The sequence below is a fragment of the Podarcis liolepis genome, assembly GCF_965112155.1.
Source record: "Podarcis liolepis genome assembly, chromosome: Z".
NCBI classification, from domain to species: Eukaryota; Metazoa; Chordata; class Lepidosauria; order Squamata; family Lacertidae; genus Podarcis; species Podarcis liolepis.
In genome coordinates, this window is record NC_139570.1 from 37,523,129 (window position 1) to 37,540,672 (window position 17,544).

A 17,544-nucleotide genomic window follows, 5' to 3' on the forward strand; every position below is an offset into this window, starting at 1 on the left:
TTGGGTGCCAATTCTTAAATTTTACTTAAAATGCCCGGCAGGAATGAAAATAATGCAGGGATAGAAGGCACTTCCTATTCCATTCAAAGCTGCAGAGTCCCCTGGGGATTGATGGGGAAACCCTTCTGAGAATGGCAGCTCTGTAAGAGGAATGGGGGTTTACTAGCAACTCTCAGCACAACAAACTACAGCTCCCAGGATTCTTTGGGGGAAGCCATGGCTGTTTAAAGTACAGGCGGTGGCCATTTTAGGCACCTCCAATTGACGTGTGGTTGCCACCCAAGGAAGGCAAAACAAGGGTTGAACTGGGGCGAGATGTAAAGGGCCAGCGTCTGGGAAAGGAACTCCCAGACGAAATGGCCGGCTGTAGTAAAATACTGCTCTACATGTATGTGGGTGAGGCCTAGTCAACCCCACAAATGAGTGGGGACACCTTGTCAGGGCTCCCCCTTCTCCAACCTCTTGGAAGGAGGAGGCTCATGTTTTTAAAGTGTAATAAACAAAAATCTGCCCTTATTCCCTTATGGGGGACACAAGAGCCCTTGTAGAGTCCTTACGTAGGTTCCTTATTGGTAGGAGAAAATAACAGAGGCCAACCAGAGAATATTGAGAAGCAAAACAGCTTGTAAGCCTGATCTTTATTGAACTGTTGCAACATGGTGCCCCTTTCACATGCAGGAGAAGGAGGAGGACCCAGAACAATGGTGTGCAATGCCTTATATAGACATTTTAAATTCCCTGCCCTGGAGCTCCAGACCACCCCTCCATACATCATACGTACGTCACAGAAGGGGTGTGACCCAAGACCACCCCCCACAAACATTATACCTACATCACAGAAAAGGTGGTCTACAACAGAAATTTGAATGTTGTTGTTTTTCCTGTCTGCCAGGTTATCTGATAATGCCTTATCTGATTACCTTTCCTGGTAGTCTGCCCATTCCTTTGAGATGGTGATTACCCTCTTCCTGAGATAATGGGGAGGCTCCCCCACCCCTCCCTCCTTGCAGATAAAACATTTGGTAAGTTTGGGAGTCAAATGGTTTCAGGGCGGTCCTCCTGTGCTGCTCCAGACATGTGGTCCACACATCTATGTATGCGCTTGGTACATTTATGAACATTAATGTCATACACACACACACATATACATGACATTTTTTTTATTTCAAAAGCTTCCAGTACCAAAAGGGCTATTTGTTTCCCTCAGCTGGGCCACCGTTGCCCTACCCACTTCCTCCTCATGTGCCTTTCCAGGCTCGCAGGAAGTGTTATGTGCTTGTGTAGCTGCTAGTGTGGTTAGTGCTCCTTTTCTACACAGCAGTTGCAAGTAAGGGTGTAACCTTCCCCCATCACAGCCGTTTTGGTTGTGATGGAAACAGGGAGGGGAGTGTGGGGAGAGAGTTCAAAACAATAAAGACTTATGGGGAAGAACTTTCTGACAGAAAGAGCTGTTTGAAAGTGGAACAGACTCCCCTGGGAGGTGGTGGACCCTGCTTCATTGCAGATTGTTAAGCAGAGGTTGTCAGGGATTCTATAGCTGTCATTCCAGCAATGCAGGGGGTTGGACTAGATGATGCTTGTGGTCCCTTCTAACTACAACCCTATCATTCTATGAAATTCATGTCCCTTTTCTTGGCAATGCAATGTGCAGCTGGCCATTGTGGTGTCATATAGATAGATGTATGGATGGACATGTGAGCTTCACCTGTGGGATTTCGACATGGGATCTGATTCCATAATCGCCAAAGAAATTGCTGACAGTTCTGCACAGGCTTGCTGCTGGCATGACAGCACAGTGTGTGGAATCTCTGGGCCGAAGGTCCTTGTCTGAGGGAGCGTCTATTTATAACTCCACGATGAGGGTGGGTGGCACACAAGAAATGGGTGACTGGAGTTACATCACGCCTTCCCCTCTTAGCAACTGTTGACAGCTGCTTGATAGCAATGGCTCCTGATAAACGTTGACTCCAGAGCTTCCTGGGAAGGAGAATAAAAGCTAAACATGAATCATTACTGCCTCCTTCCCTCTCCTCTAGAAAATGCTTCCACCTCCCTTCTTGTTCATCTTCTAAAAAACCTTTTCACTTCTGTAAGCAAAGCAAGCAAAATGAAGGCAGGGTGGGAGAAAAATGAGCCTCTGACATTTGCAAGTCATGCATTAGCAAAATTAGAGTTGTGCACAGAACTATGGCTTCCCCCAAAGAATTATGGTAACTGTAGTTTGTTAAAGGTTTCTGAAGGTTGTTACGATACCCCTTAGGTAAAGTAAAGGTAAAGGGACCCCTGACCATTAGGTCCAGTTGTGACCGACTCTGGAGTTGCGGTGCTCATCTCGCTTTATTGGCTGAGGGAGCCAGCATTTGTCCTCAGACAGCCATGTGGCCAGCATGACTAAGCCGCTTCTGGCGAACCAGAGCAGTGAACAGAAACGCCGTTTACCTTCCCGCTGGAGCGGTACCTATTTATCTACTTGCACTTCATGCTTTCGAACTGCTAGGTTGGCAGGAGCTGGGATCAAACAATGGGAGCTCACCCCATCGTGGGGATTCGAATCGCCGATCAGTGGCATAGCGTGGGGGTGCAGGGGGCCCCGCACTCGCACTTGCAGCTCTCTGCCCCTACCTGAATCACTCACTCTCTCTCACTGCAGTGCTGGCTGTGCAAATCCGATCCGAGCCGCCGGGTCGCCGCCCACTGTGGAGGGGGTGGGTGCCAGGTGTGCGGTGCGGAGAGAGAGCGAGGGACTATCTGGGGGAGGGACAGTGCAGTGGCCGCCCAGCGCAGCGCTGAGCGCGGGAGAGAACCACACCAGACCAGACCAGGCAGCAGCAAGAAGCTGGCAGCGGCGGCAGGTTAGGGGTTAGGGGGCGCAAATTACTTGCCTTGCCCCGGGTGCTGACAACCCACGCTACGCCGCTGTCGCCGATGTTCTGATTGGCAAGTCCTAGGCTCTGTGGTTTAACCCACAGCGCCACCCACATCCCTAGGATACCCCTTACAGAGCTACAATTTCCATAATTCCCTGTGAAGCGGTATTTATTGTTAAACCACTTTGGGAATTATAGCAATGGGAGGGGGATAGGGGGTCTGCTAACAAAGTCGTTGCACCCTTAACAGACTACAGTTCCCATGATTCCTTGGAAGAAACCACACCTGGTTAAAGTGCTATGATATACAGTACAGTGGTACCTCGGGTTAAGTACTTAATTTGTTCCGGAGGTCCGTTCTTAACCTGAAACTCTTCTTAACCTGAAGACCACTTTAGCTAATGGTGCCTCCTGCAGCAGCCGCCGCGAGATTTCTGTTCTCATCCTGAAGCTAAGTTCTTAACCCAAAGTACTATTTCTGGGTTAGCGGAGTCTGTAACCTGAAGCGTCTGTAACCTGAAGTGTATGTAACCTGAGGTACCACTGTACAGGCAACTCTCATTTTAGAAGTGACCAATATGTGCGCAATTGCACGCGCACCCACCCACCCACCCACCCACCCAGCACCAAACCCAGAAGTATCCTGGAAATGTCACTAAAAGGGCAGAGTGGAGGGGTGGGGTGGGGGTGTAACAGGGTGTTTTCAGGCTTTTTCAATGGGTTCTCAATTTCACACAAGTGTGAAATGACCTGGAACACAACCCCCGCACAAACAGGGAGTTGTCTGTAGTTTTAAAGGTACAGGATTGTATCCAATGTTATTCCAACTCAGAGCAGACCCATTGAAAAATGTTCTGCCTTATTTGCGGGCAGAAAAATTAAAGAGGACATTTCATCAAATTTATGCATAGGGTGGAGAAATTTCCAACCACCTTCTGGGGAGTGAGGCTTCTGTATCTGTTTTTCTAATGGGTTCATCTCACCTGAGGGTTTTTTTTCAGCCAGAAGTCACCAGAACTCAGTTCCGACACCTCTCAGGTGGATGCCATTGCCACTCTAAGAGAAAATTATAGGAATATTATAGGAAAAAAGCACTCACCCCACCCTATTCATTTCTGAAATGGTCACAATTTTGCAGTCTCAACAATGCCCTGGTCTTAATGGTAGCTTAAAAGGAAATACAGAACAGACCTAGAGTGTAAAATACTTTTTATTTTTAAAAACCAAGTCATAATGGCCTAGAGCAGCAAGCGACTTTTGTCAGCTTGGTGCCCTCCATATTTTTTTGCTGTGTATCATTCTGAAGCTAATATGAAATGAAAATAGAAGGGACTCGATGGCTTGATGGCTGTCACAGAAAAATGGAAGGGATGAAATGATGGTCACCACAAAAAAGAAAAGGGGAAATGGAAGCCACCAAAAAGGACACCACCAAAAGAAAAAGAAAATGGCAGCCAGAACAAAAGACACCACAAAAAGCATCTAGGAAAAATGGTGACCAGCACAGATAAAAGGGGGGAGATAAAAGGGGGGGAGGGAAACACAAACACACAAGCACACACACACGGAGGTGGGAAATCCAGAGAACGTGCTATAAAGTGGCTTTTTCTTTTAGCAGGGATGGGTTGAAAAAAATAAATACCAAAGCTCTTGCAGAAACAGTGCTTTAAACAGGGAGAAAGTGGAACCATTAAAAAGAAGCCAAACCCTGCAATATTTGGAAACCCTGGAAACTTTATAACTGTCCTGAGGGCTGCTTTCACCTTTGGCTAATCCTCCAAGGAGATGCCAACAGTAGGTGCCTCTGCTGACCAGCATCGAGGGTCACAGCAGCTTACATGGAAATCTTCTGGCAGACAGTATTTTGTCTAGAAATTCTGGGGGTTGACAAGCCTGGGACCAAATGCATGCAAACCCTGAACATTGGTTAGAATATTGTGCCCATTTCGTGTTGCGTACCAAATATGCTAACTGGATGCTTGCTTTATCCCCCACCTCCCCACGCCCTCAACCCAGAGCACCTGTTTGCCAAAAACTGGACACTAGCCAGCCAGACTGACTACAGAGCAGCTGTCAGATAGGAATGCCTTTTGGAGACGTCCAGCCTCTGCTACATTTGAAGCTATAAAAGCCAGAAACTCTATCCTCAATTGCCAGGCTGCCACCAACATTGCTGCATAGTTTTTAAAAAATGCAGTTCCGGCATATGCAGCTCAAGGCATATTACAGCACAACTGGGAAACACAGAGAATTAAAATTAGCTGCCTTATACTGAGTCAGACCATTAGGTCCCTCTAGCTCCAGAGTGTCTTCACCGACTGGCAGCGGCTCTCCAGGGTTTCAATCAAGGTAAGTTCCCAGCCCTAACTGGAGATTCCAGGGATTGAACCTGGGACCTTCTGTGTGCAAAGCAGATACGTCACCACTGAGCCACAGTCCTGTCCTCTAAAAACAATAAATATTTTATTCCTTGTGGTTCAGAAAAAAGCCGATTTAAGCAGGAAGCTACTTCCAGACAAATCAGGTGTATCTGGCACAGTATTGTGCATGCTTGGCAGGGTTTCAGACAGAGGGGCATTCCCAGCACTACTTGCAGTTGCCAGGGATTGAACCTGTAACCCATTATTTATTATTATTATTAATTCTATTTATATACCGCCCTATACCTGGAGGTCTCAGGGTGGTTTACAGAACAAAATCAAAATATAAAACCACAAAATATATACCCCCCCCCAAAAAACCCCACATTTTAAAAGGGCATAGGCTGCCACCTGGACCAGGTGGAGATAGGCAGGAGTAGGGCCCTCAGGCTCTCAGCAGGGTGCAAAGCAGATCCTCTAACGCTGAATATGGCCATTACCTTTCAACGTGCATTTGTTTAATTGTTGGGATTTGATTAGTTTGCAACTCAATCAGAGATCAACCAGAGAAGGTGGTAGCAGGTAACTCTCTACAGAGAGGGGACAGAGGCAGCAGTGTGTGGAGGAATGCCTTATGGTTTCAGCTGTCTCTACATTAATGCACAGAGCATGGGAAACAAGCAAGAAGAACTTGAACGTATTTCAGAATGGTAAATATGTCTCTAATAGGCATTACTGAATCTTGGTGGGGTGAGGCTTATGACTGGAATGTAGAATTTGAGGGATACAACCTGCTTAAAATAAACAGGTCAAAAAGGAAGGGAGGAGTAGCATTTTATGCAAATGTTGGTTACACTTGTGAAGAGATCCATGACTTGGAGCATGGAAGGCAGATTGAGAGTATGTGGTTAAAAATTGTAGGAGACAGAGACAACAGGGACCTTACTGTGGGAGTCTGCTGTAGACTGCCAAGCCAGACTGAAGATGCCTAATATTTACAGGGAGAGTGTTCCAAAGGGCAGGTGCCACTAAAGTCCCGATTCCTACATTGAGCAGAACAGATGGTATCAGTGGGAGACCCTCACCTGCAGAGTGCAGTGATCAAGGGGCAAGACGATACATCAGGCATCTTGATCACAAGCTGTATATAACTTTATGCACCTAAACCAGCACCTTGAACTTAGCTCAGTAGCTCATTGCCATCTTTGGCACATTCTTCTACAATTTAACTATTGTACAGCACCTGTGGTTTTTAGGTTTTAAACAAATATGTGAAATGATTCCCTCCTCCCTTAGACTATGCTTTCTGGCATTGTTGGGTGTGAAGCATCAACTTCCCATCATTTCTCACATTCGTTTACAATTAACTCAAACAGCTTTAACCCGCCAGCCAGTGCGAGTGGCATGCTTGGCATCTGAAAGAGTACAGCTGACAAGAGACCTTTTTCTAGGTTGCAGCACAGGCCAATGCGTTGGACGATCAATGCAAAGAATTTTGAGGTCAACAACTTGCGATGAGCCAACTTCTATTTATAACCAAGGGGGTGGGGGTGAAGTATAATAAGGCCTAGTGATTTTATAAATGTAACAATGTGTGTGTGTGTGTGTGTGTGTGCGTGCACGCGCATATAACCACCTGCTCTAGCTCGTCTTCATATTTCCAGCAGCTTCTGTCCAAAGCTGAAAAAGCTACCACTTCCATATTTGTGAATTTCCTTAAACTATTTCTTAGGTTCAATTAAAAAAAAAAAGGCAAGGGAAAGCAGGGGAAAGGATAAAGTTGGAAGTGGGCAGAGTTATTTCCTTTGATCAGGGCACGATGGAAAACCCCCTACTTGTATCATTGTTAAGATGAGTTACAGGAAATGTCATTCAGCGGCAGTGGAATCATACGCACATTTACTTTTTCTAATTGTTCATTTTTTAAAGGTGTGAATTCTCTATTAAACTCTTTTGAAGATGCAAATGAAAAATGAAACAACCAATACCAATGTCTAGGGGTGAGACATTAACATAAAAGGCTTAAGTCAGCTCAACAACTATACATACTGGTAATTTTAGTACTTGCTTTCTCCTTTATATTTTCTTTGCAGCCTTTTTCTTTACATGCTGTTCAGGGGTAAAGTTAACTTAAAAGGTCCCACAAGTTGACTTTCATTATCAGTTACAGATAGGTAGCCGTGTTCGTCTGCCATAGTCAAAATAAAAAAATTCCTTCCAGTAGCACCTTAAAGACCAACTAAGATAGTTCTTGGTATGAGCTTTCGTGTGCATGCATGTGGTATCTGAAGAAGTGTGCATGCACACGAAAGCTCATACCAAGAACTATCTTAGTTGGTCTTTAAGGTGCTACTGGAAGGAATTTTTTTATTTTCATTATCAGGTTAGATGGAGCTAGACAGAAACAGATTTAAGATTAAACCAAGGGTGTTTGGGTTAAAATTTATAGCTGAAAGAGAACTTTTAACATATCATGTAGGATACTTCCAGACGATGCGTTTGTTGAACATCGGCTCTGGTTGCACATAGCTTGCAGGCAGGTTTGACAGTGTTGGCTGTTTATTAAGTACTCATTCCAATTTGTTTGCAGGGTTATATGACATTATGTAAAGCAATTGTTATGCCATACTTTCCAGTGCATTTTCTTTGCTTTCTTTATTGCAAAGTCAGTTGATGTTTTTAAAGCAGGGAACTGGCTTGTTGCACAAGAGTATCACATCAACTTCCATTGCACAACACAGATTTGCTGGTATGTGATTGAATCCCACTTGAAAACAGAAACTTTTTGGAAGAGGACCTCATTCTGCTCCTTCTTCATGCAGGAAATCCATTGCTGTACAGTAACTACTAAAATTCTCTGCTGGAGAAAACCCAGCTCCCACCAATCAGGGAGGAAAAACATTCCTCCTTTGAAAATACAAACAGCAGCAGTTTTCATTGCCAGTGGATCCTCATGTATATGGTTTTCATGTGAGGAAAGAACAATGGGTGAAAGGACCCTTTGGGACTTGTGAAGTTTTGGTGTGTGTTTTTATATGCAGGAGAGCCACAGGTTCAGCACCTGTTACACAAGTTGCAGAATGGAGCTTTCTATGTAATACTGGTGTAACTGTTTACAGATAGGTAGCCGTGTTGGTCTGCCATAGTCAAAATAAAAAAATTTCTTCCAGTAGCACCTTAAAGACCAACTGAGTTAGTTCTAGGTATGAGCTTTCGTGTGCATGCACACTTCTTCAGATACACCATTTCGTGTATCTGAAGAAGTGTGCATGCACACGAAAGCTCATACCTAGAACTAACTCAGTTGGTCTTTAAGGTGCTACTGGAAGAATTTTTTTTATTTTGACTGGTGTAACTGTTCTGCATCCCTGCTCCTCCTCCTCCTCTCTCTCTCGTCTTAGTAGTCTATTGCTGCTCAGAGTGCCTGTTGCTCCCATCTATGAATGCCATCCTATTAAAGGCACACAAAGTCATCCGTCCCTTGGCTTTCCAAAAACACAACCTTTGGAGCAGTTCAAATGTTCATAAACATTCTGCAATCCCTCAGTGGCAGCAGCAGAACCAGAGGTTAAGGAGGGCTAATTTCATTCAAATGAAGCCAGGGCTGTCTCAGTCAACAGCTACTGAAGATTAAAATTTGCAGGTTGTATTTACTTAAGTTCCATCCCCCTCTATTTTTGGTTTCCCCTAATGGAGTGTGAGTGTGTGCGCGCACCCGCAAAAACTGCTATTTTTATTGCAAAGCCAACAAGTTTCATTCAGTACTTCCCTTTTCTTTCTGTGACCACAGATTTTCTTAGCTGATTATCCAACAACTGGCCATGACTTCACTAGTAGATACCAAGATAAGGCGCTGATGCTGGGCGACAGGTGCGCATAACAAACATAGAAAGATCAGCTACTACCACAATAAAGCTAAAAGGGTGGGGGTGGGGGGACGCCAATAGAGAATAGCAGCCTCCTTAAATATAGCATGGTGAGAACGAGGCAATAAAACCAGACACCGCTCAGAACTATTTATGTTAATTCACAAGTTGCAATTCCTGTAATTAATGCTATTTCTAGAAGAGGAAAGAATGCAGAGAAGAGCTTCCACAACGCCACAAAAGGAAGCCTGTGAGCACATGCACAGATTTTGTGGAAACTACTATTCCCAATGAATTGTGCACAATTATTTTAAAGAGAAAATGGGTCCTGGTCTCCATGATTTTGGAAACACCCAGGAACAGGGGCCATTTCTGCTATATTCTGCCTCTACTGTTGGGAAGCAATATGCCTCTGAGTATCAGTGGCTGGGAATCACAAGTTGGTGAGGCAAGACAGTGACCGCCATAGGCTCAGCAAGCTGCTAGGGGAGAAAACAAAACTTCCCAGGGAATCTCAATTCCGAGACTGACCCAGCGGGGCTCAGAAACCCCAGAGAGCTGTGCCCCAGGGCAGTGCATAGGCCTCTTCCCCCTCCTTACCTTCTCGTCCTGATTGTGAGTGCGGAATCAGTGAGTTGCAGACGTTGGGGGGGGGGGGAGCACGAAGGGAGGGAAGATGGTAGTGCCCAGGAGTGAAGGCTGACTAACCTCATCTCATGGAGGGCTTCTCCCAGAAGATGCTGCCCACACCTCGGGCCCCAAGTCCGACAGGACTCCCAGTGCAGTTTAGGCCACCCACAAATTTGTCAATTTTTGCCACTAACGGGGAGCCTCTGCTGGCCATGCGGAGGGTGCACTAGAAATAACACAACCCCCCCCCCCAATCTGGCTCCCCTCAGCTGCAGGGTGGGCAGCAGATACACACACATATATCAAATATATAAACATTTTTTCTCTTCTTGAAAAATTGCATTTTTGTTTTTGTTTCCTGCTCCCTGCACACCACCAGCAGAGCCAGGGAAGTTGGGAAAGACACTGTGAGGGGGCTGGAACTGCAGGCCAGGAAAAGCCGCTCACCAGCCGGCTATTCCACCCTCCCCATAACCCCCCCCCCACTAAAATCAAACAAAATCACATACATTTAGTCTCCCCCTCTCACTGCAAACTGCCTGCAGGGCCAAGATTTACCATTCTCATCAACCTCACCTCAATATTTTGATCCTTAAGCACCATTTTCCCTTCTCTTATTACATTTTATCTTATTTTTATGCCTCCACCATATTTTTAGTTTAGTTTTTCTCTTCAGTTTTTTTCTTGTTCCAAATTATTTATTCTTTTTATTCATTTTTTATTATTGTTACTGTTCTCTCTAACTTTGAAGGTTTTCAGCTTGACTTGACTTCTTATTTTTTGATAAATTATTTATTATTATTTTTTAATTGAACTCCTGGTCTTGTTCTCATTCACACAATTTTAATTTCACTTTTACTTTTTACTAAGGAAATTCCCACAACACTAAACGGATGCACACAGTCCATGTTTAAATCATGGAAGGGAAAAGTAGGAAAATTGGCCCTGACCCCACCCCCACTAATACCCCAGGCCCATCACCCACAAATTCCACCATGCATCCCAAAACATCCAAATAAAGACCTGGCAAGCTAAAGGCCTATATCGCCAAACTGACTTTTATAAAAATGACAATACCCTATCAATACAGGGAATACAAGTTAAGGGACACTTCAGTAGCCCGAATGACCCATCACCAACAACAAGCCTTCTTAAAACAATCCAGCAGCAAAAGCAGCAGCCATTAGGCCATTGGCTAATTTTGAAAATCTCCTCCTAACAGTGGAAGGACCCAGGAAGTGGGTGGTATCTACAATATATAAAATACTACTCCAAGACACTACAGTCCCCTTCACCATGATTAAAAACCAATGGGAGCATGACATAGGATACAAAATAAACACCGCCCAACGGTAAAAAAGTGGTCTAAACCACCATTTAAATCCATTTCAGTCAAAAGAAGAGAACTTACCCTGAAACTTATCTATAGATGGTACTTAATACCACAGAAGTTGGCACTGATGCACCCAGGGACCTCATCTAAATGCTGGAGAGGCTACACCTCCATAGGCAAGTACCTCCACATGTGGTGGGAATGCCCCAAAATTCATTCCTTTTGGATATCAGTGCCACAGGGAATAACCACAACAACAAAACAGGTCCGAACTAGCCCTATTAAATATCTTCCAGGACAACAACACACATGGATATGATAAGAAACTCTAAGTCACTTATTCTCAGCAGTGAGAAACATCGTAACTAGACACTGGAAGGACCTATTAGGAGTGAACATAGACCACTGGTACCAAAATGTATGGGAAGCTACCCTATTAGAAAAGCTAACCAACAAATTTAAACTAGCACAGGGACAAGCAACGGAGGTATGGCTCCTCTTTATCACATACACATCACAACAAGAAAATGACTTATCCCCCCAACAGAATATGAATCAATATGGCTAATCTGACCCAACAAGACTCCCCTCCCCCAACACATACAAACTGCACTGCAACCAACTGAACACAACCAATCAAGCTCTGGACACCCTAATCTCTTGCAATGCCAATACAAATAAAAAAATATACAAATAAAGGACCTACCCATGTGGTGCTGACACAAACTCTACACTAACATGATGCAATAGAATGAAAGAATATTACCCCCCATCTCCTTTCCCTTTCTCCCCCCCCAATCACATGATGTCTATGACAATAGTGCCTCATACTGAATGTAATCAAACTGTGAAAAAGACTATGAATCGAAAATGGATACACAAGATTATTTTCCTTTATTTATTTGCTTTGTAACACTTAAAGTCGTTAATAAAAACTAATTTAAACATTAAAATCCTGACATTTAATTGCAATATGTTTATCTCCTCACTTCACTCCTGACCACCCAACATGAGCAGGCATCCTTTCAGCTTCTCCAGCTGCTAAACCCAGAGGTGGATCTGAAAGAGGAAAAAGAGAAAACAAGGGTGAGAACAAGAGACCCCTCTCTCTGCCAATGCCTAAGAGGCTTAATTCTGAATATCCCATTTGCATACCAGCCATTGCTAGACCCTTTCAAGGACTGAAGCCTAAGGTCAAGAATGAGAACCCTTCTAAGCCTCAGGGCTGCATCCCCACCTGGGCAACCTTGAGGGCCACATGGCACTGGTGGGTGTGGCCACAGTAAAACATGGGTGGGGCTATTCATGTTAATTTTTCCCTTGCACAATATGCTAGTTTCTACACAAACACATGCATCTCTATCCTTCATCCATGCAAAAATTTAAGGACTGGCAAGGGTTGTGAACTTCTGAGGGCGAGCGAGAGGGGCCTGGAGGGTCAGATTTGGCTCCTGGGTCAGAGGTTCTCCACCCTTGCCTGAATCCAAGAATCCTGGAGAGTTTGGGGCTTTACGGAGACCTCCGACTGGTCCAGGCTAGTTGAGTGGTCTTGGACCCCCTTTTCCCAAAAAGGGAACAGACTTCTTAAGCTGCTTATTTTTAAAAAAACAAAGAAAAACCCAAATATCTCTTTGTCACAGCCCAGTGTTACCAATTCTCATATTCTATCCCAAGTGAGTCTTCGAAGCACAAGCATTTATTAGGTTTAAAAATAGCCAAACAGTGAGGACTGGAGAACAAGTGTGCCCACTGCTCCACATTCCCCTCACTGCTCCCCATGAGCAAAGAAGGAGGACATCTCCCCAAGATTCCCCCCCCCCAAAAAAGTGTTGAGATTGCCAATCTGCCTGGGTGAAAGGCCCAGCTTATTTTTAGCTTGCTTCATTGCACCTTGCCCTGTTTTGGGTACAAGCCTTGCACGTGAGGCAAAGTCCAGAGGCCTTCCCCCTACCCTACCCTACCCCACCCAACCCAACCAAACCAATAAATACTATTTATGTCTCAGGGACTGATTTGTTTTAACTGCTTGTATGTAAGTTACTCTAGGAGACTTTCTGGCAGAAGAGCAGGTACAAATGCTAGAAAGAAAGAAAGAAAGAAAGAAAGAAAGAAAGAAAGAAAGAGAGAGAGAGAAATGATTCCTCTCTGTAGCTCCTGGTGTCTGGATATTTGGCCTCGCTTTGTGTTTCTTGCACCAGTTTTTTTTCTTACCCTCTCAGGCTGCCTCTCCAGCCCTTCTCCTTTTGACCCTTCCCCTTTTCCAACACTCTTTTCAAAAGATCATCTCCCCCAAATCTGAGGCCTCCTCCTGCTTGTTCCATGGGGAAACCTATGGCTCGCCAGATCTCTTGTAAGACTCCATCTCCCATCAGCCCTAACCAGACTGGCCTTAGAGGCCCATGGACCTGAGCAGCTGAGAGCTAATGGCAGGCAAGATTCTTCTTCCTACCTCTGAAATTAAAAGGCAGCTCAGCCAATCATTGCCAGGCTGCACCACTGGCCAGTCCCATAAGCATTGACATCTCCCAGCAGCATACAAAACTTTCTTTGAACATTCTGGGCTTGATTTTTTGATAGCGCTGATAGATTAGTGTTTTCGGTTTGCCTGTTTGTTTGTTTTATTGTACTTTATAGACACCCCTTCTCTCTGCTGAGAGATGAGGGGGAGGCTGTATTATGAAAATTTTGTTAATAAATAATACTAATAACAAGAATAACAAAAGGCACAGCTTTTGACCACCTGTGATGCTCCATATATTTTAGACTACTGCCTGGGGCTGATGGGGAGATGGGAGCCTCACAATGCCTCTGCAGGCCAAGACTGATGGGTGCTCTGCCACGATGGCAAAGCTTGCTTTGGCACACAGTGCTTGTGGCTCTCAGGAACTTTTCCAATGGTGGGCACACTGCTGCCTCAGTTTACTCAGGAGAGCTCTGCATTCCAAAGAGCATTTACTGAGTTCCCACTTTGCGGAGCATTCCAAAAATAGTTGGTTAAATTCCTACATTTACAAAGGAAAAAAGTGCGGGGTGAAGAATAGAAGAAATGAGCTGCCTATTTCTAAGGGAGGATCAGCTCCCCGGGAGAAACACTGCCTTCTAGATCTTAAGCTTCTCATTAATGTTATTACAAGGGGAAATGAGAGAGGGAACAAAGCCCACAATCATCTCTTGCTGATTCAAAATTCAAGAAGGGATTACCATATTTAATAATATATTTCACCTCAAAAGAAGCTCTCTTTCTGGCACAAAATAAACCAAAAAACCTACCGACAACGTGGAAGGCAGCACGAGAGAGACTTACGCATTAGACGATCCAAAGCCAAAGCCTGTAAGGGGTGGGGAGAAAAGCAATGTTAAAGGGATTATTGGATGGGTTATATTACAAAACACACATTAAGGAAAGGTGTCAGGATTCCATCAGCACAGTTTCTCTCTGCCCCCTAACCAGTATCCAATCACTCCAGTTCTCCAGTCTAGTGTTTAACTCTAACCCGCAACCAAAGCTCTTCTTTTAATCCATACACAGAGGAAGCTGCCTTCTAAAGAGTCAGACCATTGGGTCCATGTAGCTCAGTACTGTCAACTGTTAGCAGCTTCTCTGCGTTGATTCCCAGCAACTGGGGACACCTTCCCTCTGACAGGAGAGGTAGAACACAGCCTAATTCCTCCTTGAATTTGTCTAACCCCCTTTTAGAGCCGTCCAAGTTAGTGGCTGTAACTATTTCTTGTGAGAGCAAATTTTAATTATGGGCTGTGTGAAGGAGGACTTCCATTTTCCCTGTTCTGAGAAAAAATTCCTCAAAACATCTAAGAACCAGGTGGAGGACAAGGACAAGGGGATGGAAACTCTGCACATGCTCATGAGCAGACTTTGCAAACTCCTACTCAGAAGGTGCAGAGAGCAATAAGCCCGAGAAATGAATGGCGGCGGAAGGTTTCTGGGTTTGGGGGCTTAACATCAGCTTTGGTGTGTTTTGTAAATTGCTAAAAATATTTAAACAATTTATGTACAGTGGTACCTCGGGTTAAGTACTTAATTCATTCCGGAGGTCCGTTCTTAACCTGAAACTGTTCTTAACCTGAAGCACCACTTTAGCTAATGGGGCCTCTTGCTGCTGCTGCACCACCGGAGCATGATTTCTGTTCTCATCCTGAAGCAAAGTTCTTAACCTGAAGCATTATTTCTGGGTTAGCGGAATATGTAACCTGAAGCGTATGTAACCTGAGGTACCACTGTAATGCTTAACTGCAATTGTCTCTAGGTGGTTAAAAAGGCTCTAACCCTTACATAAAGGTTTTAAAAGTGTGGTTTAAAATATACATTTATTTCTATTTTCCCACCCCCAAAGGGGAATGAAAGGAAGTACGCTGGATACAGTTATGTCCCTCAGTCTCTCCAACAGAGAGCCAGTGTGGTGTAGCCAGTTAAAAGTGTTGGACTAGGGTTTAAATCCCTGCTCGGCCACAAAGTTCACTGGGTGTGACCTTGAGCCAGTCATTGCCTCTCAGCATAACCTGCCTCACAGGGTTGTTGTAAGTGGTTGAATGAGGGAGAGATACCATGTACACCACCCTGAGCAACTTGGAGAGAAAGGTGGGACATAAATGCAATAAAAAAATTAAAAAGCAACCCCTGCTCCCCTTTAAGATACGATTAAGCTTGGTTTGCATCTGAAATCCAGCCTCTAACAGGTTATGACAAAGTGCTGAAGCTCCCCACGCTCCCACTTCTCCAAACTCCCCTCTATTTAGGGTCAAGAACAGCTCATACCTCCTCCTCCACTCGACCCGAAACCGGAGAAGCCAGTGCCTTGTGTGCCAAAACCCGTGGGCTGCTGAGAGAGGGATCCAAAGGTAGGGGTGTTCTGGCTTGCTAGCGTTCCAAATGACACTGTGTTGGCTGTGCCGCCAAACCTGTGGAACACAGAGCAGGAGCAAGCGGTGGGTTAAAGAGAGTGTGGCTTTTAAAAAAGATAAGTGAAGCAAAAGGAGCTAGATGAAGGCAGAAATCCACAATCAGCCAACTTGGGTGCTGTGAATGGCAAGGGAGGCCATGTTGGTACTGATGCCTGGATTGGTGTTCTTCCTGGACAGGGTCTTCTCAATGGTGGCTCTCCATTGGTGGAATGCCCTCCTTGGTGAGGTGCATCTGCCCTCCTTTTATTAACAGAGCCACCCACCTGCCAATCAACTGACACTGAAATGACATCAGGCAATGGGGTGCTTTGAAGTTCCCACAATGAGGACTTCAAAGCACTGTACAAGGCTGGTAAATAGAATAGCACAGTGTGCTGTAGTACCACTGATCAGCTGATGGTCAAGGTTTCAATGCACTAAGCAGGGGCTCCCTGGGTTTGGCTCTTTGCAAGCCCCAAAGATCAGCTGGTGGCAGCAGTCCCATGGAGCTCGAAGTAAGCTGATAGGCACTGCTTGACTTCCAATCCCAGCTCACTTTGCTATCACAGTTCTCCATGGGGAACTCTGTAGTGCAGCCAATCCTAACGAGCTTGGTGATTTGCAATGAAAACATGCTTCCCTGGCTTTAAGGTTCCTGACTGCACAATGGCAGATGTCCCTTGCACAGGTGGGTGGGGTTTGGGGAAAATTGTATAAGTAAGAAATCTGATGAAAGAAATCAATATAATGAAATGTAGTGAAATGAAGGGTGGCTTGCAGAATATTTATTCAAATGAAGAAAGAAAAATGGGGCACCTGGATATCACTGCAAACCCCCCTCCCAAGCCCCTGTTGTTTTGTTGTTGCTTTTGTTGTTGTGGCTTACCCGAATCCTCCAGCGTTGGCAGCCGCCGTCCCCTCTCCGAAGACTTTGCCTCCCGTCGAGCCCAGAGGGCTTGCAAAGGCTGGGGCTGAACCGAATGCTGGCACCCCTCCGAACCCGGGGGAGCCCCCAAAAGTGGGAGGGCTGCCGAACACAGGAGCAGCTCCAAAGCCACCTGAGCAAACACAGAGGCAAACAAAGAAAAAGAAAGGGAAAGGGACATACACAAGCAAAAGAATAAATAAAAAGTCAAAATAACAGAGAGAGAGAGAAAGAGAGAGAAAGGCAAGGCAAGAAGAGCAAAGAAAGAAGAAATCAGAGTTAGGTCGTTTCCCAGTGCAGAAGGCCCACAGACCAGAACTTGCGGGGGAGAGGGGCTTTATTTGTGCTGCAGAAGCAATGGGACCCTGACACACTTTCAAAAGCCCCCATTTCATCCTAGAAAACATGAAGTCAGTAAACATTACAAAATACCCTCTGCCCTCCTTTTTTAAGGTGCAACTAAAAAAAGGAAATTGGGGGGGACGGGGACGACAATAGTCTGATGAGTCCTCTCTGGTTTTGGCCTCTTGGGCAAAGCAAAGAACGTAGATCAGGCTCAACATCTTTTTGGATGCCAGAACTCACGATTTTGAACTCTCTCTGTAAGAGACTCTTTGTGTGTGTGTATATGTGTGTGTGTGTGTGTGTGTGTGTGTGTGAGAGA

At 45.0% G+C, this 17,544-nt stretch overlaps 1 protein-coding gene and 1 long non-coding RNA gene across 16 annotated transcripts in view; one reads left to right on the top strand and one right to left on the bottom strand.

The window, feature by feature from the left end:
- Positions 1–11,927: 11,927 nt before the first annotated feature.
- The window catches only part of NUP214 (nucleoporin 214), an 80,662-nt gene continuing 75,045 nt past the window's right edge, over positions 11,928–17,544 (bottom strand). For 12 of the 15 annotated variants that reach the window (XM_083485478.1, XM_083485481.1, XM_083485476.1 and 9 more), the window contains 4 exons: positions 16,842–17,013; positions 15,831–15,973; positions 14,361–14,385; positions 11,928–12,115 (listed from right to left, as the gene is read on the bottom strand). In XM_083485478.1, the coding sequence (XP_083341604.1) occupies positions 12,082–12,115; positions 14,361–14,385; positions 15,831–15,973; positions 16,842–17,013 (374 nt within the window). In that variant the 3' untranslated portion in view covers positions 11,928–12,081. Of the gene's footprint in view, positions 12,116–14,326; positions 14,386–15,830; positions 15,974–16,841; positions 17,014–17,544 lie in introns of all 15 variants that reach the window. The other 3 variants (XM_083485477.1, XM_083485485.1, XM_083485480.1) reach the window with 1 other exon arrangement.
- On the top strand, positions 12,122–13,187 carry LOC310698472. Its single transcript, XR_014521542.1, has 2 exons — positions 12,122–12,493; positions 12,596–13,187. It is a non-coding gene; the product is annotated as an uncharacterized lncRNA (long non-coding RNA).